Source organism: Marmota flaviventris, chromosome 16 (genome assembly GCF_047511675.1).
Source record: "Marmota flaviventris isolate mMarFla1 chromosome 16, mMarFla1.hap1, whole genome shotgun sequence".
Taxonomy (NCBI): domain Eukaryota; kingdom Metazoa; phylum Chordata; class Mammalia; order Rodentia; family Sciuridae; genus Marmota; species Marmota flaviventris.
In genome coordinates, this window is record NC_092513.1 from 39,707,779 (window position 1) to 39,731,085 (window position 23,307).

The following is a 23,307-nucleotide window of genomic DNA, read 5'->3' on the forward strand; positions in this document are numbered from 1 at the left end:
GCACTTTGGTTTGTTGAAAAATGTTCTCAGAGAATTCCTTCAGGTTCTATTCCCTGAAGACTAGTCCCCTCATTGAAAGGAAGCACTGCTGGTTTATGAGTTTAAGCTGGGTTGGTAAATGATAGCGTGTATTGTCTCATAGAAAGCTCAGAGGTGGATTCTTGTAAGGAAATTCTTTTTTTTTTTTTTTTTTTTTTATAGTTTCCCCAAACTAGTTTGATCACCTAGATTTTCTTTTGAGTAACAGGAATATATTTCTTTTGAATAACAGACTTTTTACTCCATGGAACCTACTTTGGTAACTCCACTTTACTATTTAATCCTAATTTTGTTTTGCCTTTTTTTGAGTATTATTTTTATATTAAGATCTTTTATCTAAAGTCTGCTCCCTAGTTACTATGATGCTTTTTCTTTTTTCTTAAATTTTTTCTTTTTTTTTTTTTTAATTTCAGAGCTGAATCAATTTATGAAGAAATGAAACAGAAATATGGAACTCAGGGTTGCTATTTGCTTAAAATTAATTCTCGAACGTCAAATCGAGCATCAGATGAACAGATACCAGATCCTTGGAGTCAGTATCTCCAGAAAAGTAGTATTCAAAACCAGGTATATGTAAAACAACAACAACAACAATAATAATAATGAAGCAAACCACAAAAGTTGTATTTCAGTTTTATGACATAATAGTATAAATGTAGGATTTTTTATGTTTTTTTTTTAAACTGGTACAGTTACTAATATTTATTTCGTGGAATCTGGCTATCCGCTGTGAGCTTTTAAATCAGATTCAAAAGCTGTTTTTAACCAACTGCAACTCTTCTCAGGTGTATAATAGTGTTAATTGCTCTTTTTTCTTAAAAGATTAAAAATGAATTATACAATGAAAACTGAATTAGATTGGCTAGACATGAATATAATAGAATTTTTTACTTGTCCATTAAATTTATTGTAAATACTCACAGTTATCATCCACATGCTCTGGGGTTGCTGTCTACATTTTCAACATGATGTTCTTTTGGATTTCGGAGCTCATGCCTTTTAGTTGGGTGGGCTTTTCCTTCTGAGCTTTCCTTTGGTTTCATTTTCTTCTGAATTTTTAGGAAGTGTTATTTTTCTTCCCTCACTCCTTTCTTAATCTATAGTCCTGGACTTAATTAATTGTCTTTTGACCAAAGTGGATAGGAGTAAGGTTTTAAGTGTTTTCAAACATCTAAGTTTACAGTTGTATGCCCTTGGTAATAGGGAAATGCAAGTTCCTTTGCTTAGGTAGATAATAAAATTTTTTTTGTTGTTGTTTAGAAGGAAAATAAGCTGTATTTTGTGCTCTTTATGTGACATTATTTTAAAGACATCAATTATAAAATGAAGTATTGATCTTCTAATTGAGTATTGATCTTCTAATTGAATATTGTTTAAAGATTTATTTAAGTTGTTTATATAATATGAAATTTTTAGTCTAGACATTGTGCTATTCCAATATTTTACTCATTTAAATATTGAAATGATTGCTAACCTTCTTTGAGATATGTTGGGGAAAATTCTTTAGGCAAAAAAGAACCAGTTGTATGTTAACAAGTTTTGAGTTTTAAAAATAGCCTTTCAGGGCCATCCTCAGAATAGAAACAATACTGAAAGTTTTGATTTAGAGTTTAGCCATGTAAAGGGAAATGTAAATCAAGTTGTCCTGTTTGAGAACTTTTAATGGAAGACAGAGGTATCAATCTCCGATCCATGTTATAATTTCCTTTAAATCTATGAAGTACTGATAGCACTTCCTATCTCCTTAAGTAACCAGTTGTATTTCAGAACAGCTTGAAGTTGAGGGTCAACCTAACATTTTCACTGTTTGTTCACATTGGTCCTTTTGTGGGGGGCATATCAGTTTTTCATTGTAAGCTTTCAAAATGTAGAAGGATAGCTCTCTGTCCCCTTTTATATTTTTCTAGACTAACTATACCCAGTTTTTTGGTCTTTCTCAAGAGGTTGTTTCAGATAGTTTCCTTAAGAAATTATAGTTTACATATTTTCCTCAAAGTGTGGCACTCAGAATAATTTCATATTTACTGTTCTCATGGAGTAGCTTGTGTATTTTAATTTTTCTTTGTTGACTGAGAAAGCAGTGCCTTTGTACCAGTGAATTTTGTACCAGTGTACTTTGCATTTGATATTTTTTCAAAACACTTGAATATATTCATAATCCACTCAAACATGCTAGCATTGTGAACATGACTTAGGAGATTTTATACTCCTTTGTCTTTTTGCCCCCTGACTCTAGTAGTCCATTCCTTGCCATCATTCCTTTAGATTCATAGACATTCGTATATACCTATATAAATATCTGTGTATATTCAAATGTGTATATATGTATATATCACATATAAATAAATTGAGATAGAGGTCATTTAAATTCAGAAGAATTAGACTAGTAAATTGAGTGGTGAAGAATTTAAAACTTTATCAGAAATGCCTTTATGGCTATCACATCCCAACTACCTTTCTTTCAAATTCTACTCATCAGATATTCCAAGAAACCTCTCACCACTTCTGGGCTTGTTCATAATCTCCTTATAGGGGGTTAATTCTAATAGTACTGTGTATTCAAAATACTTTTTATCTCCACCATCCACCCCCACCCCATCCTGGACTGTTACTTAATTCTTAATTAAGGAGTTAAGTGGATTAGAGTGTTAGAATAAAATACATAAGGCTGGGTATGGTGGTGCATGCCTGTAATCACAGCTACTTGAGGGGATCACAAGTTCAAGGCCAGCCTGGGCAACTATTTCAAAATAAAATAAAAATAGAGTTGAGGAATGTAGCTCAGTCGTAAGATAGTTGTCCAGCTTGATTGAGGTCCTGGGATCAGTTCCCAGTCCTGCAAAAACAAACAAACAATAACAACAAAAGAACATGGAAGAAGGTAGAAATTTAGAGGACTAGAAGAAAAGACAAATAGTTCATATGAAGCCAGTGGTTAGCAGAGTAATCATACTTGTTGATGGATTTGGTGGTATCTTAAACATGATAAAATGATTGTTAATGCTGTTTTATTTTATTTTGCTAGGAATCATATGAAGATGGCCCTTGTACTATAACTTCAAATAAGAATTCTGATAGTAACTTGCTTTCATTGGATGGATTAGATAACGAAGTCAAAGGTCTTGATATACTTCTTGATATACTCTTTTGATAGAAAACATATTGTTGTCAAAGCATGCTAACCTTTATAGATAAAAGATGGGGAAATTTTTGTAAAACAAAAAGATAATGATCAGGTTAGCTTTTCTTCTGAAGTGTTTATTGAATCCTTTGAGTTTGATTTTTGACCTTTAAAGTTTGTTTTATAAGAATAATATATCAGTTTTTTTAAAAACAATATTCGTGGAAAGCAAGGGAAGATGTGATGTACGACATTAATTATTTCCCCAATTTAAATGATTTTGAGAGCTGTATTTCTGTATTTTTAATTACAGTTTTGGTAATAATAGCTCTAAATATTTTTTGTTGTAATTTTTCTTATGGCTTAGTTGTGATATTTTAAAATAATTCTTTATATTAATTTAAAACTATTTTTCTTTATTTCCCAATTTACCTGAATTCTTAAATTTCTATTACATGTAGCAAGTATAAGCTCAAACCCTTTAAATGTAGGGGTGAAAATGTTAACGATTAACCATTAAATGTTAATCTTAGACGTCTAAGGTGTATGGAGAGATTGTAGGGTTCCATTTTTCTGGTTTTTTTTTTTTCTTTTTTAAATTTAGCAGAGTGGGGTAGTAGTTTTCCCATTTTCTCTTGCATTCTGAGAGTAAAAGAAAGATTTTTTTTTTTTTTTTTCAGTAGATGGCTTACCAAATAACTTTAGAGCTCACCCACTTCAATTGGACCAATCCAGTGACCCTTCTAACAGCATTGATGGCCCAGATCATGTAAAATCTGCTTCATCATTACATGAAACAAAGAAAGCAAATACTGGAATAATTCATGGTGCATGTTTAACACTTACCGATCATGATAGAATTCGACAATTTATACAAGAGTTTACATTTCGGGGCCTTTTGCCACATATAGAGAAAACAATTCGGCAATTAAATGATCAGGTAACACTTAACTTTTTGGATTTTATTTTTCAAATTTAAGTAAATACTAAAGAATGTAATATAAATTATTTAAAGAATTTTAAGATTTTTGTTTTGCAGTAGGCCATTGTTAGTACTTACTGAAATTCCTATCAGTGATGAAACTCTATTCAGTCCTAGAAGAAACTTATTCATTTTCAGTTTTTTACCATCATATTAGTTTGTGTGTGTGGTCCTGAGAACTGGACCCAGGGCCTCATTTGTGCTAGGCAAATGCTCTACCACTGAGCTACATTCCTAGCTCTTTAGGTAGTTTAAAGAAAAAAATCAGTGTTATTATAATCATTATTTACCCACTACTAAAGCTTTTTAAAGGTTATTTAAAAATTTTTTTGTATGTAAACAAAAAAATATTAAATCCTTATTTGTCAACATATTTAATCTTTTTTCTTAGCTAATATCAAGAAAAGGTTTGAGTCGATCTCTATTTTCTGCAACTAAAAAATGGTTTAGTGGCAGTAAAGTTCCAGAAAAGAGCATTAATGAGCTGAAAAATACATCTGGGTTGCTGTGAGTAAAATATTGCTGTTTTAGTCTTTCCTGTTTTTTGTTTTAACTTTGTCTAGTGTTTGATTATGTGTTGTCATGCAAACAATAACTACCTTCATAGTTTCTTAGTTTCACAGTGTCAAACATTCAGGTAGATAAGAGCAGTGACTGTAAGTTAGTTATTTAATTTTAAAAAATATGTAATTTGGACATCTAAAAATAAACTCTAAAGATAACTGGGAAAGTCACTTTGTTTTGAGACTGTTTCCTTCCCTATTTGCATGAAGATGGAATTAGATTACATATTCATTAATAACCCTTTTGTATCTTAAAGGTTGTAGTCTATGATTCTAACACATGGCACATATTTAGCAAATTTTGTTTTATAAAAAATCTTGTTTTAAGGGAGAATAAAATTAATCCATTTGGATTTTAATTATTTTTCCTGATGTAATTCCTGGAATTAACCATTTTATTCACTTCATAACTTTATCATGGAGAAAATACTTGCCTGCTGTTAAGAAGTTCCCACAGTTATAAATTAAATAAAGTAACTTTTTGTTTCCAGGTAGTTCTGAAACTTGACACTCTTCTTTGGGAAAGAATTCTTGTTAAAGAGAATCAGTTTTCTTCATATTCTGGATAGTCGAATAGCTTGTTATACATTTTATATTTAATGGAGTTGAGCGTAATAAATAAATAATATAATAAATTATACATATATATATATATATATATATATATATATATATATACATTTTTTTTTTTTATTGTATATGCAGGTATCCACCTGAAGCACCAGAACTTCAAATCAGAAAAATGGCTGACTTATGTTTTTTGGTGCAACATTATGATTTGGCTTACAGTTGCTATCATACTGCAAAGAAGGATTTTCTTAATGATCAAGCAATGCTTTATGCAGCTGGTGCCTTGGTTGGTATTTATTTTTTTATTTTTGCTTTGTGGGGAATTTAACCCAGGGCCTCATACATTTTAGACAAGCGCTTTACCACTGAGCTACGTCCCCAGCCCTTGTTTGCATTTTAAGAAAATAAAAACTAAATGCCTATATTTTGATGTATACAGACTTCCTCTCCAGAGAAGTACACCTCTAGCCTTGCATAGCATTGGGCTCAGTGCAGACTACACTTTTTCCCATGTTCACCCTACATAGTAGTTTTGCCTGTTAGGAGGTCCTTTTCTTTGTCTCCATCTCTGCCAGGATTTACATGTTGGTATTTTTTATATTCCCCAAGATGACCTCCAGTCATGCTAAGCTGCCTTTCTAGATTATGTAGGTCACCCTCCAACATGCCATTAAACAATTTTGCTAGTGCTTTGATTACACAGATGAATAGGCCTCAGAAGGACTGTCCTAACCATATTTTTCTGAGGTTTATTACTCTTAGGGCCGCTTGTACAACCCCAGTTATTTTCAGGTATGCATATATCATGTTATAGTAGACATGCCTTTATTTTTTACTGCTAATCTATTTCTTTCATATAGCTGCTATCTCTATTTAAATAGCTTAGAGGTAATATTTATCAGATAATAGATAAAATTGGAAAAAAGATACAGTCATACGTTGCACAACAAGGTTTAAGTGTACTATGTTGGTGTCATATAAGCATATTGCTTTAAAAAATTATACCACCTAGTAGTATTGTAAACCCATTATGCTGCCCATAGTATAAGGAAACACGTGAGTGCAATTTCTCAAAACGTATCCTTGCCATTAAATGATGCATGACTATATTGTCTTTGTATAATTCCATCATTGGTCTGTTCTGTGCTCTTGGAAAAACTGGGAGGAGGTGTACCTGAAATCTTAAGCTAAGTTCACTTGTTGTTTTATTTACACCAAAAACCAAAGTTAACTAGGTCTTCTTGGAAATCTCATTTAAATATTTAATTAAAGACTTGAATTTGACTGGAGAATTTTAAGATGAAAGCATATAAATATATTTTTTGAGTCTGCTTTAAGCTATGCAATTTATTTATATGTACAATAAGAAATTCTAATAAATTTCATTCTAATTTTTGAGCTTCCTGAATGCTAAATTATAAGACTTTTTCTCCTTTTGAAATGGTATACATTTTGTCTTCTCCCTTAGGAAATGGCAGCAGTGTCAGCTTTTCTTCAACCAGGAGCGCCCAGGCCATACCCTGCTCATTACATGGATACAGCAATTCAAACATATAGGGATATCTGCAGGTAGGTGACTATAATATTTATATTTTGCCCATTTAGAGGTAAATGTAATAGTTTTTTAAAAAATTTATATTTTGACATTTATATTTTTAATTATAAATAGTTCTTTTTGTTTTTCATGCTTTAGACTCTCAAGTTAATGTAGTGAGACAAATTGAGGTGAAAAAAATTAATATTTTATTACTACGTCTTTCCTATTTGGTTTTGATTAAGAATGTTTAGCTTATGTTATATTGAGGGTGCATTATATTGTAGGGACATTTCTGAACATACCTATTTTGAATTTTCCTTATTAATTAAGAGTTAAGTAACAGTCCATGGTAGGGTAGAGGTGGGTGGTGGAGATGAAAAGTATTTTGAATGCACAGTACTATTTAAAGTATTTTGAATACACAGTATTATTAGAAGGAGATTATGAACAAGCCCAAAAGTGGTGAGAGGAGGTTTCTTGGGATATTTGATGAGTAGAATTTGAAAGAAAGGTAGTTGGGATGTGATAGCCATAAAGGCATGTCTGGAATTGTGATTTTTAGAAATAATGTTGTGGTTGCATCATTATTAGTGAAAGGATATAGAGCTCTGTCTAGGTCAAAGCAATTATATATTTGGAAAGTGTTGACTGATAAATTTGGAAAAAGGGTTTGATATAAATTAGTGTGAGGAGGGTTTATCATTTATTATGATTATTCTTAAGCTGTAATTAAGATGTATATAGTAGTAAATGGGAGATTATTGAGTAGAGCCTTGACATTATAAAAGTTATTTTTCAGAATGATCAATCTGACATTTCTTTTCCTTGTAGTGCTGGGGATCAAACCCAGGGCCTTGCTTGCTCATTTTAGGCAAACATTCTACAACTGAGCTACACCCTAGCTCCTTTATTTTTCTGTTGTAGAATGGATGCATTGGGGAAGAGAGAGATATGAAAGCCATTTTGAGTCCTATAATGTTTATCAAGTAGAAGTAGTAATTGTAATAGCAATATGTGTACAATATAGCAACATTCCTATTTTTTTAAAAGTTAATGTTTAATTGAGTGTTTGGTACCTCAACTCACTATGTCCAAGTAATTTACACTTCATTTAATCATTAAAACAAACCTATGGTGTTATTTCTGCTTTATAAACAAGGAAATGGAAACTTCAAAAATTTAATTTACCCAAGGGTATAAAGCTAATTAGTGGTAGAACCACTATCAAATCCTACCTTTTATACATTATAATCTATTCAATAACATATTTATAGATTTTAGCAGAAGATATTGTAGCCCTGTGAAAAAGGAACTACTAAAAGGGATTGAGAGGAGAGATTCTAAAGGCAGAACTAGTACAGTGAACTACCAGAGAAACCAGAATAGTGAAAGTTTCAAGAAGGTTGAATATTTGTTCTCTGAAAAGATCTTCCTTGTCTTTATGAAGTATAGAACTTGTGGAGATACGCATGTAGAATTCCGCAAAAGAAAAGACTGTGTAGTGACCTAGATAAATGTTGGCAATCCTTTCCACAGCAGTCTATATGTGTTTCTGAATCCCTATTTACTGTTATGCATTATTTACCTTATAATCCTCATTCTAAATTGTCATAATTGATAAGATTTGTCAGCAGTTTAGTAGTTGGGATAAATTAGAAACATTGTATCAATTACATGTAGCAATTTTAAGAAGCTCCCTGATCTTGGAAATATTAAAATGTAAATAAATTTTCTTCAAATACAGTCAGCACAATATTTAGCATTGCAGTGCCCTCTTAGAATTCTGTGTTCCACTTTTGAATTGATGAGATTCTATTTCTCTTATAAGACTTTTCTTGAATTTTTTTCTTTTGGCTACTGGGGATTAAACCCAGGGTAAAAGCATGTGCTGGTGCACACCTATAATCCCAGTGTTTCGGTATGTTGAGGCAGTAGGATTGCTAGTTCAAAGCCAGCCTCAGCAACAGCAAGGTGCTAAGCAACTAAAACCCTGTCTCTATAAATAAAATACAAAATAGGGCTGGGGACATGGGCTCAGTGGTCGAGTTCCCCTAGTTCAATCCTCAGTACCTTCCTCCCCCCAAAAAAGGCATGTGCTGTATTACTGAGGTATACCCCCTACCCTTAATTTTTTTCTTTCATGAAGCCATCCTTCTCTCTCCTCAAAACACAATAAAAATCAGTTATTGTCTGTTTATTCTCTTTTGTATCAGTTTCTACTTTTAATATAGAATTGTGTCCTAGAAATATTTGAATTCTCAGCACTTCACTCTGCTGATACAATGTTTTGTTTTGCTTTTTTTTGTGTGTGTGCAAATTAAAAAAAATTGCTTGAATTGACAGATTATTTTAATAAAGTCCTGGACTTGTAGCCATTGGCAAAATGGGTAAGAAATAAAAAATAAATAAAAATAATAGTGTTAAGACCTGAGAGATTTTATAAAATTTATTTAAGAAAACTAAGTATTATATATGAGCAATACTGGTAAATAGAAATTAAGTCTTTTTTTTTTTTTTTTTTTTAAAGAGAGAGGTGAGAGAGAGAGAATTTTTAATATTTATTTTTTAGTTTTTGGCGGACACAACATCTTTGTTTGTACATGGTGCTGAGGATCGAACCTGGGCCGCACGCATGCCAGGCGAGCGCGCTACCGCTTGAGCCACATCCCCAGCCCTAAGTCTTTTTTACTTATTAATAATCTTAGGTATTTATAAATTCTAACCCTATATATAAAAAATTATATTTTGTAGAAAGTTTGACAGATCACCACAAATAATTTGAGACTAGTAAATTTTATTCTAAAAATATTGTTCACAGTGGCATTCCATAGTGGGTTTGAGTTAATAATCTTTGGTTGTTATTTTAAAGTCAAGTAAAATTCTGATATAAGGAATAGAAGTTAAAAGAAAAATCTTTTGCTGTTATTTTCCAAAGAAGTACTCAGCCTTGTCATTTCACAGAAAAAATGTTTTCATTTAGTTTATTGTTTTTGAAAATGAATAATCTAATTCTAGATTTCTGATATAGAAGTCCACAAAGAAAAACCAACTGATGAGGTATTTTTACCAAAAAAAAAAAAAAAAAAAGTTTGACTCGGATCACTCAGGCAACTCTGGTCCTTCGCTGTCTCCAGTTTAAACACATTATGGTGGTACTACCATAAGGAAAATGTCTAAATAGTCCTATAAGTAGCCAGAAAATGAAACAGAAGTAACTAGAGTTTGCAGTGAGAACCAAAAAAACCAAAAACAACAACAACAACAAAAAATATTGTTGACATGCTTATATTCTTTTGTGTTCAAATCAGTTTTTGTTAACTGGCTATTCATTCATAGTTACCAAGTAAATTCTAGCTTTTTTACCCACAGGAATGGTAATTTTGCATTGTATTCTTACTACAAAAATTTGTGATTAATAAAAGTTAGATGAGTTATGGGAATTTTCTGTATTTTTTTTAACACTTTTTTGATATGTGGGTAATAAGGATGTAGACTGTTTTTACTCAAAGTTTATAATTGTAATATTTTGCTGAATATGTTAACTTTGATGTGCTAAGGTATTGTTATTGCTGATTATATTTTTCTCATTTTTCTTTAGGAATATGGTATTGGCTGAAAGATGTGTATTGCTTAGTGCCGAAATTCTAAAAAGCCAAAGCAAATATTCAGAAGCTGCAGCTCTCCTAATACGGTTGACTAGTGAGGTACTGAAACTGTGTAACATTTGATTTAATATACATTATTTTGTAAGCATGTATCTTTTTTCATGAGAAGGTGTACAAAACATAAAATTAGGAGCAGCATCCTTTTGGGATTTATAACATAGCTTTTTAAGTTATTTGTTGAATTAATTTTAAGTATAATTTTTATAAATTGAATTTATTTTATTTAGACATTTTAACTCCACACTATATTATTATTAACCACAAATATGTATTGGGCATCTCCTATGACTTAGGTTCTATCTTATATGTAATGGTTTTTAAAACAACATGTATGTGCATCATTCTTCAACTTTAAAACAATAGCCACTGAAGAATTTTCAATCTTGTTTACAATTAGTATGAATTTTTTTTTGGTTCTGGGGATTGAACCCAGGGGCGTTTCACTACGGAACCACATTCCCAGGCCTTTTTATTTTTTATTTTGAAACAGGGTCTCACTGAGTTGCTTAGGGCCTCACTAAGTTGCCGAGGCTGGCTTGGAACTTGTGATTCTCCTACCTCAGCCTCTTGAATCGCTGGGATTATAGGCATGTGCCACCGCACCCGGCTAGTATGAACTTTTAAAGAAAATCATCTTAATCGTTTATAAAATTTTATTATGAATATTTCAAAACTGAGAAATGTAACCCATTTATAGTTGCTATTGAAGGTTATACAATAGAATTATTGAATTGCTTTCACCATAGATGTGTAAAGAACGGTAGTATTCTTTTGTAGGTATGGTTAAAGACATTTTGTAGAATACTCAAGAACAAAGGAACATAATCAAATATGTATTTTACCCCTTAAATTATCACTGTTCTGTTTTCACTCTATACAGTTTTAGGACAATCTTATTCACAGTTGTGATTTTCACGCTCAACCTATTCCAAATCCTGACTTCTTGAATTTTAGATTATTTTGGCCACTTTAAAAATGACATATCTACTTAAATGTTTTCAAGACATCTTAAGTTAAAATATCAAGAAATTCAAAAATTTTTTTTGTGTGTTTGTGTGTGTGTGTGTGTTTCTGTGTGTGTGTTTTGATGCAGAACTGGGAACAGAACCCAGGGCCTCTTGTAGGCTTGCAGTCTAGGTCAATACTTTACCAGTGAACTGTCATCTCAGCCCTAAATTTGAAATTTCATATCTGATGTTATCACCAGCAAACTCTGTTTGTTCTAGCAGAAACTGCTTGAAGTACTCCTGTATTCATGCTTCCTGTTAGTAACACAGTGGTGTGTGTGGGTGGGTGGGGGGATGTTTCATTTTCTTAAATATATTTTTGATTTTATCTCAAAATGGTTTACTAATCTCCTACTCCTCCAAGTCCTAGTTCTCATCCTTAATATCTTTTATCTGGACTAGGACTTTTTTCCTTTTGCTTTACTAAATTTACTTGTTCTTCATTAGTCCTTTATTAGTCATGTCTTTCAGATAGTCTTTCCCACTACCATAGGTCTCCTTTCTGCTCTCTCACATAGTGCTATAAAACTTGGCTTGTTCTGTTGTATTATATTGGAAGTTATATCTAAGCTGTTAGCTGCTTGACGGCAGGGAATTGGGCTGCCCTCTATATTTTTATCCCTGGTAACTAACACTTGTCTTGGCACATGGTACTCTACAAATGTTTGCTCACCTGAATTAGTAAGTCCTTTCTAAGAAGAGGGGTTTGAATGTGTTGCTGTGTTTTTCACACTAGGGATATCAGTGAATATAAAAATTAATGGTCCAGGAGCTTGAATAGAATTTTTTTTCTTGCTTAAATGTTTTTAATTGCCTTTCTACCTGCATATGTAAATAAAATTTCTTTTTTTGGTACCGGGGGGTTGAACTCAGTCAGGGGTACTTGACCACTGAGCCATGCCCCCAGTCCTTTTTTGTATTTTATTTAGAGACAGAGTCTTACTGAGTTGCTTATTAATGCCTCTCCATTGCTGAAGCTGGCTTTGAACTCACGATTCTCCTATCTCAGCCTCTTGAGCCTCTGGGATTATAGGCGTGCTCCACTGTGCCCTGCTAAATAAAATTTCTTTAGAGTAAATTCTTCTGCCTGCATTTTAGCCTTGTTATTTTCTGTTGTTCTCTTCAACTCTTGTTTTCAATTTTTTTTCTCAACCATTTGATTTATTTTGTCATGAAAGTCTAGAAAATGTATCACTGTCATTTACTGCTGTAGGGTAGTGGGTGGGAGCAGGTACTTTGATGCATTTTGCCAGAAGTTGTGATTTACAGTGGCTTGTTCTGCTATAGTTCTCATATTTTTTTTGTGACAAAAATAAAGATTACTAGGCATAATGTGTATAAAATTAATATTAAATCTTAACTAGTAATTTATGTAATGGCACACTTTGCTATCTGTGTGTATTTTATTAACTAGAAAGGCTATATTATATCTTGAAAAACATACTTGTCTCAAGAATAGAGAATATAATCATATACTGTTGATATAATTGAATTGTGTTCCCTAAATTTTTGCCAGTACCAAATGACAGCTATAAGACTGGGTGAAAAAGTTATGCTTTGAGTTGATTTTTTTAGAACTGCAAATTTATGGACAGATTATTGTTTTATGCTTTGGGATTCTCAGAATGGCAGTGCACAGCCTAGTCTAATGGGGAAAAAAAAAATCACGTTTACCACCATGTAGCATAATATATCCAAATTTGGTATTTTGAGACATTCCTACTATTTGTCACTACATTTAAATATCTTACTTTTTTTGTGTTTGTGTGGCACTGGGGATTGAACCCAAGGCTTCACACGTGCCAGGGAAGTGCTTACTACTGAACTATATATTCCGAACTACATTTAAATATGATAAACCAGTTTTAGACATAGTAATGAAAGTTTTTTGGGAGGGTGCCGAGGATTGAACTCGGGGGTGCTTGGCCACTGAGTCACATTCCCAGCCCTATTTTGTATTTTATTTAGAGACTGGGTCTCACTGAGTTGCTTAGCACCCCACCATTGCTGAGGCTGGCTTTGAACTAGTGATTCTCATGTCTCAGCGTCAGGAGACATGGGATTACAGGCATGTGCCACCATGCCTGGCAGAAGTTTTTTTTAAATAAGTTTTTTTCATCTTGGAAGCAACTGTTCCTGTTGGAAATTGATCAGCTGATAGTACCTTCCCAGTAACTTCACAATTATGTGAAGAAAAAAAAACTTAAAATATTAGATCCATTATGTGTTTGAAATTTGATTCTATGCAGTAGCTGCAACAGATGCCTTTATCAACTTTTTTTTAATATATTTTTTAGTTGTAGTTGGACACAATACCTTTATTTTTTGTTTTTATTTTTATGTGGTGCTGAGGATTAAACCCCAGCACCCTCGCACGTGCTAGGTGAGCGCTCTACTACTGAGCCACAGCTTTAGCCCTCAACTGGTTTTATGGAAATATTTATTGAGGTCTTTTTTTTAGTCTCTTTTAAAGTTGCTATAATAATACCATAGACTAGGTAATTTATAAACAGTATGAGTTTATTTGGCTTATGGTTCTGGAAAAAGGGAAGTTTGTGGCACTGGTACCTGGTGAGGGTCTTCCTGCTGCCTCATTCCAAGGTGAAAAGCAGAAAGGCAAGGGAGTATGGGAGCAAGAGGAAAAGAGAGGGCTGAATTCACTTTTATGACGAATCTAATTTCCCAGTCACCCATACCTGTGATAATGACATTAATTCATTTATAGGGCCTCTTGTGACTGAATGACCATTTTTATTAGGTTCCACATCATATCACTGTTGTAGCAAGTATTAAATTTTCAACATGTGAACTTAAGGAGATGGGGGATACATTCCAACTATAATAAAGTCTATGCTTCAGATTTTTTTTTTCAATACATATCCTCATATTTTAAGTTACTGTTGCCTTTTCAGATTTTGTTAAAATTATCTCTTGACTGTGGCAAAATTTTCCTACGCTGAAATTCTTGCCAAAATGATATCACAGGTTTCTTTTTCTTAGTTCCTTATATTGCACATATGCTAGTCTTACAGATATGAACTATTTTAAAACTTTATTTTTCAATTCATTCAAAGCCTCCACTTTCTAGATAAAATCATCCTTTGTAAAAATCCTTTGATTTCTCATCCATCAATATCAACGACAGACTTTTTTTTAGGCCCATTTTATCTTTTCAGAACAATGTTTTTACTGTTTTGGGTGTCACTATAAGAGAAGCTAATGAAGACTAGAGCTAAAGTGAGATATGAAAGTAGGGTATTCAGCATTGCAAACTGATTCTTTCTTAGTCAATAGTCTGTTGAATGTAAGAGTCAAAATTTTGTTTCAGCTAAATTAATATCTGATGTGGACTTGCAGGTCTGTCTTGAATTGGTTAGTTTTTGAGTGTTAAATTTGAGAATTCTTGGGTTTATTATTGCTAGTTCTCAACTGGATTATATATTAGAATCATCTAAAAACCATCACGGACACCTAGGGCATATTCCTTATTTATTTATAATGAACAGGATTCTTGTCTGTCCTACTTTTGCAAATGAGGCTTTATAGGAAATTAAAAATAGGTATATATATTTATGCTTTCTGTGCACATATTCATATGTTAAGAATAAACATATAGAACTTAAAGAAAAACTGTGAAACTGTTGAAACCTAAACAAAGTTCTGAAATAAAAATGTTAATTAGAGGGAATTACATCTTCTAGATATTAGAATGTATTAATGAGGCTACAGAAGTTAAAACTGTTTACATTTGATAGGAATAGACACATTATGGTATAGGATTGGAATTTCGTACTGCATATGATTTAAGATATCATTTAAAAATCAGTGGAGAAAGCTAGGTTATTTATAAATGGTATTGTGACATCAGACAAGCTATTTTGGTTGGATTCCTATTTGTTTTTTATATGATAACATATAAAAAAGAAACCAGTATAATACAAAAGATACACAACACACATGTTATTTATCTTGAAGAAAATACTAAGAGAACATTTTTAAAAATCTGGTAGTGATAATATCCTTTCTTAGTTTGATGCAATATCTTGAAACTATAAAAAGCAGAAATAGTGCACTTTACTACAAAAGAGTAAACTCTTTCTTGTTAAAACTGGGAAATAATATTTGTAAAATGTATGATAAAAGACTAAAATTGATAAGTATCCAAAGGGCTGTGACAAATATGAAAATCCATTTACAAAAAGATATTAACAGGCAATGCACAGGAAAAATACCAAGGCTCCCTAAATGTATAAAATGATTAATAGCCTTACTATTATAGGAATATATGTTAAGGAGCAGAGGTGTCATTTTTCTTTTATTAGACAAAAATTTTTAGAAAGAGTTTTTGACTTAGTGAAGTGAAAATGTGAACTCTTGTTGATGAGAGTATATAATGGTACACTTTTTTTGGTAGCAGTTTGGCTGCATTGGTCCAAATTTGAAATATATGCATGGCTTTCATAAACTTAGTGGTTCTACTTCCAGAAATCGATCTAGTAAAAATGTTTGAATAATTAATCAAAATGTTTTTATAAAGATACTTATTAATTATTTTTTAGTAACAAAATGAAATAATAATTGGGGCTATATTAAGTTATGGCACATTTATATAATAGAATACAGTGTAGATTTAAAAGACATGAGAGATGTAGATGTTTTGGAAAGATGTCCATGATATTAAGTGAATGAACCCAAATATGTATTAAAAATGTGTAGTTTTAAAAATATATATATTAGGCATATACATATACATATACATATATGGAGAAAGATACACACACACTAAAGCTATGAATAGTTGTTATCTCTGGCAAATGAGATAAAGCATGGGATGGGAAAGAAAGACATTCACTGTTTTCTTTAAACATTCTTTAGCCGGGCATGGTGGTGCACGCCTGTAATCCCAGCTACTTGGGAGGCTGAGGCAGGAGGATCACAAGTTCCAGGCCAGCCTCAGCAACTTAGTGAGGCCTTAAGCAACTTAGCGAGGCCTTAAGCAACTTAGTGAGACCCTGTCTCAAAATAAAAATAAATAGATAGATAAATAAATAAATAAAAGGACTGGGCATATGGCTCAGTGGTTAAGTGCCACTGGGTTAAATCCCCAGTAGCACCCTCACCCCCCTAAAAAAAAAAAATCTTTGAAAAAATATATTTTAATAATTCTTTTAAAGTAATGATTTTCCTTAAAATAAAATTTATTCCCAAGATACCCCAAGTCATTCTGATGCAAATTTTTTGTTAAGAATCATTCCTGATTAAGAATCAATTTCTGATTTTTCTACTTAATAGATTGGATATTAATTTCTTAGAGAAAACATCTGATTGTTTAGTTTTTTTGATGAGGGGTTTGAAGTAATAATAGCTGCCAGTTATTGAATACAATCTAGGTGGATTCCTTAAATGTGTTTAAACTCTAATATTTTAGGATTGCTACAGAGCTAGTTTATAATAATGGTCTGTGAACACTTTTTGATGTAACTATAATTTGTTTAAATTATTGCATTTAAAGTCAATGTTTTCTGTTTTCAACTTTCCCTGGGGAAAATAATGGCAGCAGAACACATGGAAGGGCATGGTAAGTTCAGCTTGAGACTAGCTGAAAACCTAGAGAAAGTTTCGGTGAAAACGTTGTTGATACTGAATCAGCAACCTTCAGCACTTTCTCAATTCTTTATAAAGTGATGACTTATTTAAAAGGTTGTTTTTATATAGTGATTATGTTAATATAGTGTGCAGTTTTTGTAGTCATTGTGTTTGTAAGGGTCAGTTGAAGCAGAAACTGATTTGAGTTGTACTATTTGCTAATGTATGTTTGGTAGGTGAAGAGAGACTATTTGAAGATCTTCATGACTTTTTAATGAAAAGCAGTCATTTAACCCTCTCAAATTATAGCAAAAATTGAGGATTCCTTTAAATACAAGAAAACTACAGAGAATAAAATAGTAGATAAGATTATTTTGTAATCTGTGTACATTCATTTGTATCTTTTTTTATCTTGGATAGATAGAAATATGCCATGTCACAGACTAATTTCTGGAAGAAATTAGAGTGGTCTAAGTCCATTTTTTCTATGCTTTTGTTATTTTACTTTATATTTAACCAGTATAGCTGTATAAGATTCCCAGTTTCTGCCCCTTTTTTGGGGGCATTTGGGAAGAGATTACAGTTCTTCAGAGATTTGTTACATGGTACATATTATTATCAGGCATCTGCTTACGCAAAGCAAAATAATTCATGGTGAAAGTTTTGGGTTTTGGCTTTTTAAGTGAAATTTGTGCTTTTTGGAAGAAAACAAACAAAATTGATTTGCCCCTTTATCTCAGTCCTCATATATTCTTAAGTTAAACTTTGGATATGCTATTTGCTAAGAGCGTAAATGTTTGTTTTTTAACCAGTTATCTTTTAATTTTGTGAAACTAACCATTGTTTCTTCTAAACATTCAATAGGATTCTGATCTTCGAAGTGCACTTCTTTTGGAACAGGCAGCACATTGCTTTATAAACATGAAGAGTCCCATGGTTAGAAAATATGCATTTCATATGATATTGGCAGGCCATCGGTTTAGTAAAGCAGGACAGGTGAGTGTATTTTCTTTAAAACGAAAAGGTTCTATTTATTTATTTTAAAACATGTCATTTGTCAATTTTTTATGATTTAAAATTAATCATAAAAGCTGAAATAAAACTTTGTTCTGAATTACTCTGTTGGTAAAAGTATAGCATTTGGGGCTGGAGCTACAGTTCAGTGGTAGAACACTTGCCTCGAAGGTGTGAGGCCTGGGTTCGATCCTCAGCACCACATAAAAATAAACAAATAAATAAATAAAGATATCATGTCCATCTACAACTTAAAAAAAAAAGTATGGGTTTGGATTTAGACAAATATGGGCTTAGATCTTATTCTGTTCACAGTTTGACTTTGGCCAAGTTGCTTATCTTCTCTGAACCTGTTATTTTATTTATAAAATTTTGCAATTTTACCCAAATTTTTAATGAGGCTAAATGAAATTGTATATGTTAAGGGCCAGATACACTGTGCATTCAAGAAGGGCTGAATGTTCCCTACTTGAACCTCTGGTCTTCTTTTGTACTTGAGAATGCTTTATAATGGTTATTGACTAAATTTCTAATGTGTAGAGTTCTGTTTCTTGTCTCTCAAAGCATTTGAGTTGGAGGGATCTTTATTTATACTGAGAGATTTCTATATCCCTAGTTGGAGAGAGCTTTGCTGGAGGGTGAGTAGCATTGAGATAATGGTTTACTGTAAGTATAAATAGAGATGCGTATTGAATAATAATCTCTATATTACAGGAACCAGTAATTGAACATATACCCATAAAATCAACATGGTGTTGCCTTTTAAGGAGTTTTCTATCTAGTAGAGGGGAATAGGATTTTTAAAAATTTAGTTAATACTGTAAGTTTTTGGTGGTACTGGGGATTGCATTCAGGGACTCACATGTGTTAGGTAAATGCTCTACCACTGAGTTACATTCTCAGTCTTAATATGTTTTAATGAACATACTTAACATTTTTACAAGTCTTTGTTAACAAAACTTGCCAGTGCTGTAAATGTTATTTCAAAGGTACAAAGAGGGCTGGGATTGTGGCTCAGTGGTAGAATACTTGCCTAGCATATATGAGGCCCTGAGTTCAATCCTCAGCATCACATAAAAATAAACAAATAAAATAAAGGTATTTTGTCAATGTACAATTAAAAAAAAAAAAAAAAAATATATATATATATATATATATATATATATATATATATATTTTAAAAAGGTGCGAAGAAAGATATTTAAAAATTCCTCTCAATTTTATGTGAAAGTTTTCTCTCTCTTTTTTTTTTTTTTTACTTTGTACTAGGGATTGAACCAGGTCACTTCACCACTGACCTATATACTCAGTCCTTTTTATTTTAAGATGGTCTTACTAAGTTGCTGAGACTCTCACTATGTTGTGGAGGCTGGTCTTGAAATTGGAATCATCCCTCCTCAGCCTCCCAAGTTGCTAGAACTACAGGTGTACACAAAAAACTTGGCAAATTTTTCTAATTTTTAGTAAGCAACAGGTTTTTTTTTTTTTTTGGTACCAGGGATTGAACCAGAGATACTTAACCATTGAATCACATCCTCATCCCTGCTTTTTAAAAAATATTTATTTTTTAGTTGTAATTGGATACAATACCTTTATTTTATTTATTTATTTTTATGTGGTACTGAGGATCAAACCCAGGTCCTTGCACCTGCTATGCGAGTGCTCTACCATTGAGCCATCATCCTAGCACATCAGCCCTTTTTTATATTTATTTAGAGACGGATCTCACTGAGTTGCTTAGGCCCTCGCTGAATTGCTGAGGTTGGCTTTGAACTTGCATTGCTCCTGCCTCAGCTTCCTGAGGTGCTGGGATTACAGGCATGTGCTACCACGCCCAGCAATAAACAACATTTTTATATTGGGTTCCTCCTCTATTTTTGGAGCCTGTGAAAAAGTAGGAAATATGTGGACTTATTGTATTTAAATAAAAAAACCTTTAAAATGTTTGCATAAAATTAATTTTATAAAAATTGATATACTTCATCAATTAGAATTTCTCAGACTCTAAAGTGGGGAAAAAACATTAAAAACAAACTTATTTTTCATGATCCTACTTCTATAGTAAGTGAAAATGCCTCTGAAATACATAGTAAGTGAAAATGCTTCTGAAACACATTCTACTGTTTGTCTTTGAAAGTTTTGTATTTTAAAAATGATGAATTAATAATATTAAGCATGTAATCTTTGTTTAGGAAAAAATATGTCTTTTTCTATGTATGTGTCCACTTTTGTGAATATTTTTATTTGTGAGAATGGTAGTGTCATTGGAACAGTTGCTTGTTTTTATCTTCTCAAATTATAGGGTTTGTTGCTTCTAGGAAATGCCTAGCAAGTTAAAATGCTAGATTTGTGTAGGTTGAGATATTTTGCTATGTGACTTTATAATATCTAACTGTAGTTACCTTACCCTGTGGAGTTAATGATTCCAAGTTGTCTGGGTTTGTTGTTTTATGCCACACTGTATACTCCAAACCCAGAAAAACTCTTTCAAACACAGTCTGTGGAACCTGAGAGTATGACTAGGAATAAGGATCTGCTGGATTAGCCAATGTGTGCCCTATTGAAGTTAGTCAAGAACATTATTTTCCTTAGAAGACAGAGCACATGGATTACATAATTTTGACTAAGACCATCTTATTTCTGAGAAACACTAACTTTTCATATTTCCGCTGAAAACCCAGGGTGTGTAGGTAGGCATAAGTGAGGAGGAGAGAAGAGATTACCTAGTAATGCCATTTCTCTTAGTCCTGTCTCTGCTTGAATGTTCTTCCTGAATTCTTTGTCTTGCTCAAGGACTGTTTATTCTGAGTATTAGCAAGTCCGGGTGTTTAAAAAAAAGAACTGGCATTATGAAAGTTTAGTCAGTGAAAAATGTTTAGGAAAGTGCTGAGGAAGGTGGATATGATTTTTAAGTATAACCTGGACTATTTTACTTTCTGTTTTTACTTTAAAAGATAGATTTTAAGACCGGTGCTGTGGTGCACACCTGTAATCCCAGTGGCTTGCAAGGCTGAGGCAGGAGGATCCTGAGTTCAAAGCCAGCCTCAGCAAAAGTGAGGTGCTAATGAACTCAGTGAAACCCTGTCTCTAAATAAAATGCAAAATAGGGCTGGGGATATGGCTCAGTGGTTGAGTTCCCCTGAGTTCAATCCCCAGTAAACTCCCTGCCTCCTACCAAAAAATAAAGACAGATTTTAAATCTTTTTTTTTTTTTAATATTTATTCTTAAGTTTTAGGTGGACACAGTATCTTTATTTTACATTTATATGGTGCTAAGGATTGAGCCCAGTGCCTCCTGCATGCTAGGCGGGCACTCTACTACAACCCCAGCTCCAGATTTTAAATCTTTATTTAAAAATTTTAAATGTTTTTAGATACTTTTCCAAGAAATTTTAAAAAATGCACTTGAACTGGACACTTACGCATTTTCAGTTGTTTTCTATATCAGTGTTTACAATTGTGTTGCTTTACCAAATGCTCATGGAGATTAGCTTGTTTTTTTCTTCCAAGAAATATTATTTAAAAATTAGTTTGAAACAATTTCAAACTTAGAAAAAAATTGCAAGTTCAGTTCAGAAATTGTTTATCTGCACCAAATCAAGAAATTGGCAATGATACGGTGCTCATATCTAATCCTCAGACCCCATTTATGGTTTTTTTAAAATATGTTTTTTAGTTGTAGATGAACACAATACCTTTATTTTATTTATTTTTATGTGGTGCTGAGGATCAAACCCAGTGCCCCACTCATGCTAGGCAAACACTCTACCACTGAGCTACAGCCCTGGCTCCCCCATTCATGTTTTGATCATTGTACCCCAAGTATCCTTTACTAAAAGACACAGGATCTTTTGTCCTTTTTTACTCAAAGAATTCCTTAACTTCATGAACTTGTCACTTTTGAAGATCATAGGCCAATTTTGTAGCATGTCCATCAAATTAGGTTTTCCTGGTATTTTTTTTTCATTAGATTCATTTCAAGTGGGTATCTTTATGGAAATGTCACAAAAGAGACACTATTTTGAATGCTATCAGGTGGCAGGTGATTTGGCTTTTATTTCATTAACAATCCAGTCAGTATTTCTTAAAAAGCCCACAAAGACATCTCTGACTATAATTAGTACAAAGTTTATAATTCCAGTTTTGAAAAGCAGTAAATACAAGAGTGTGCTGTGAGCCAGATACAGTGGCACACACCTATAATCTCAACTTGGGAGGCTGAGGCAGGAGGATGGCAAGTTTGAGGCTAACCTTGGTGATGTCTCAAAATTTTAAAAGATGAAAAGGACTGGGGATGTAGCTCAGTGGTACAGTATCACTGGGGTTCAATCCTCAGTACCACCTCCCTCCCTCTTAAAAAAAAAAAAACTTATACACATACACACACTCTGAAACAAAGATTTAGTGGACAGAAAAGCCTCTTTTGTTACCAAATCTCATTTGATATGAAGTCTTGTTGTGTTGCCTAGGCTGGCCTCAAACTCATGATCCTTCTGTCTCAGCCTTCCAAGTAGGTGGGATCATATAGGTATGCACCACTGTGCCAGACTTCCATTGTTTTAAGCGAAGGTTCTCTCAATTCAAAGGGTAGCAGTAATGGATAATTAATACCAAATATTTTCTCTTGGTTGTTATGGGGTGCAGTGATAGGCCAAAGAAAAGAATACCAAAGTGTCACTACCAAACACTAAAACAATAGTGTAAAAGTGTGTGTGTGTGTGTGTGTATACACACACACACATTTACACTGTATACTTGTAGTTGTAGCACAGACTAGGTATTTCTACTAAGCCTAATGCAGTGATATGAAGAGGGATAGTCATAGTAGAATTAGATTTCATAGGTAATAGTTACAAGCTGGCAACCCTGACCCTAATCTATGATTCTATATGCTTCTGCTTTGGAGATTTCTGGAGTTTTCCACAAAGTTTGTATCATGCCTGACATCTTAGATTTCTTGTCTTCAGTCAGACAAAGCAGGTGCTTCCTTGCTTTAGGACTTCTGTGTTTTTAGGCTACACTTGTTTCCTTCTTCTCTCTCTCCTTTGCTTTGGTTCTGACAAAGTGGGCTGCTCTGGGCCGAGCAGGCTGGCACTCAGGTACCTTTCTCTTTGGTTGCTTCTTTTTCTGATCACTTTTCTTCATGTGTTTCAGGAAGCTATCTTGGCTTTAAGAGTGCTTAATATGCTCTCTATATACGTTTTCTTGGCAATAATCTTGCCT

The 23,307-nt window shown here is 32.9% G+C and overlaps 1 protein-coding gene across 5 annotated transcripts in view; it reads left to right on the forward strand.

Moving 5' to 3' along the window:
* Trappc8 (trafficking protein particle complex subunit 8) overlaps positions 1–23,307 on the forward strand; it is a 92,995-nt gene that overhangs the window by 19,940 nt on the left and 49,748 nt on the right. For 3 of the 5 annotated variants that reach the window (XM_027935682.3, XM_027935683.2, XM_071602825.1), the window contains 8 exons: positions 453–606; positions 3,065–3,158; positions 3,841–4,100; positions 4,534–4,649; positions 5,411–5,561; positions 6,744–6,844; positions 10,411–10,516; positions 17,935–18,066. In XM_027935682.3, coding sequence (XP_027791483.1) covers positions 453–606; positions 3,065–3,158; positions 3,841–4,100; positions 4,534–4,649; positions 5,411–5,561; positions 6,744–6,844; positions 10,411–10,516; positions 17,935–18,066 — 1,114 coding nt within the window. The remainder of the gene's footprint in view (positions 1–452; positions 607–3,064; positions 3,159–3,840; positions 4,101–4,533; positions 4,650–5,410; positions 5,562–6,743; positions 6,845–10,410; positions 10,517–17,934; positions 18,067–23,307) is intronic. The other 2 variants (XM_071602824.1, XM_027935684.2) reach the window with 1 other exon arrangement.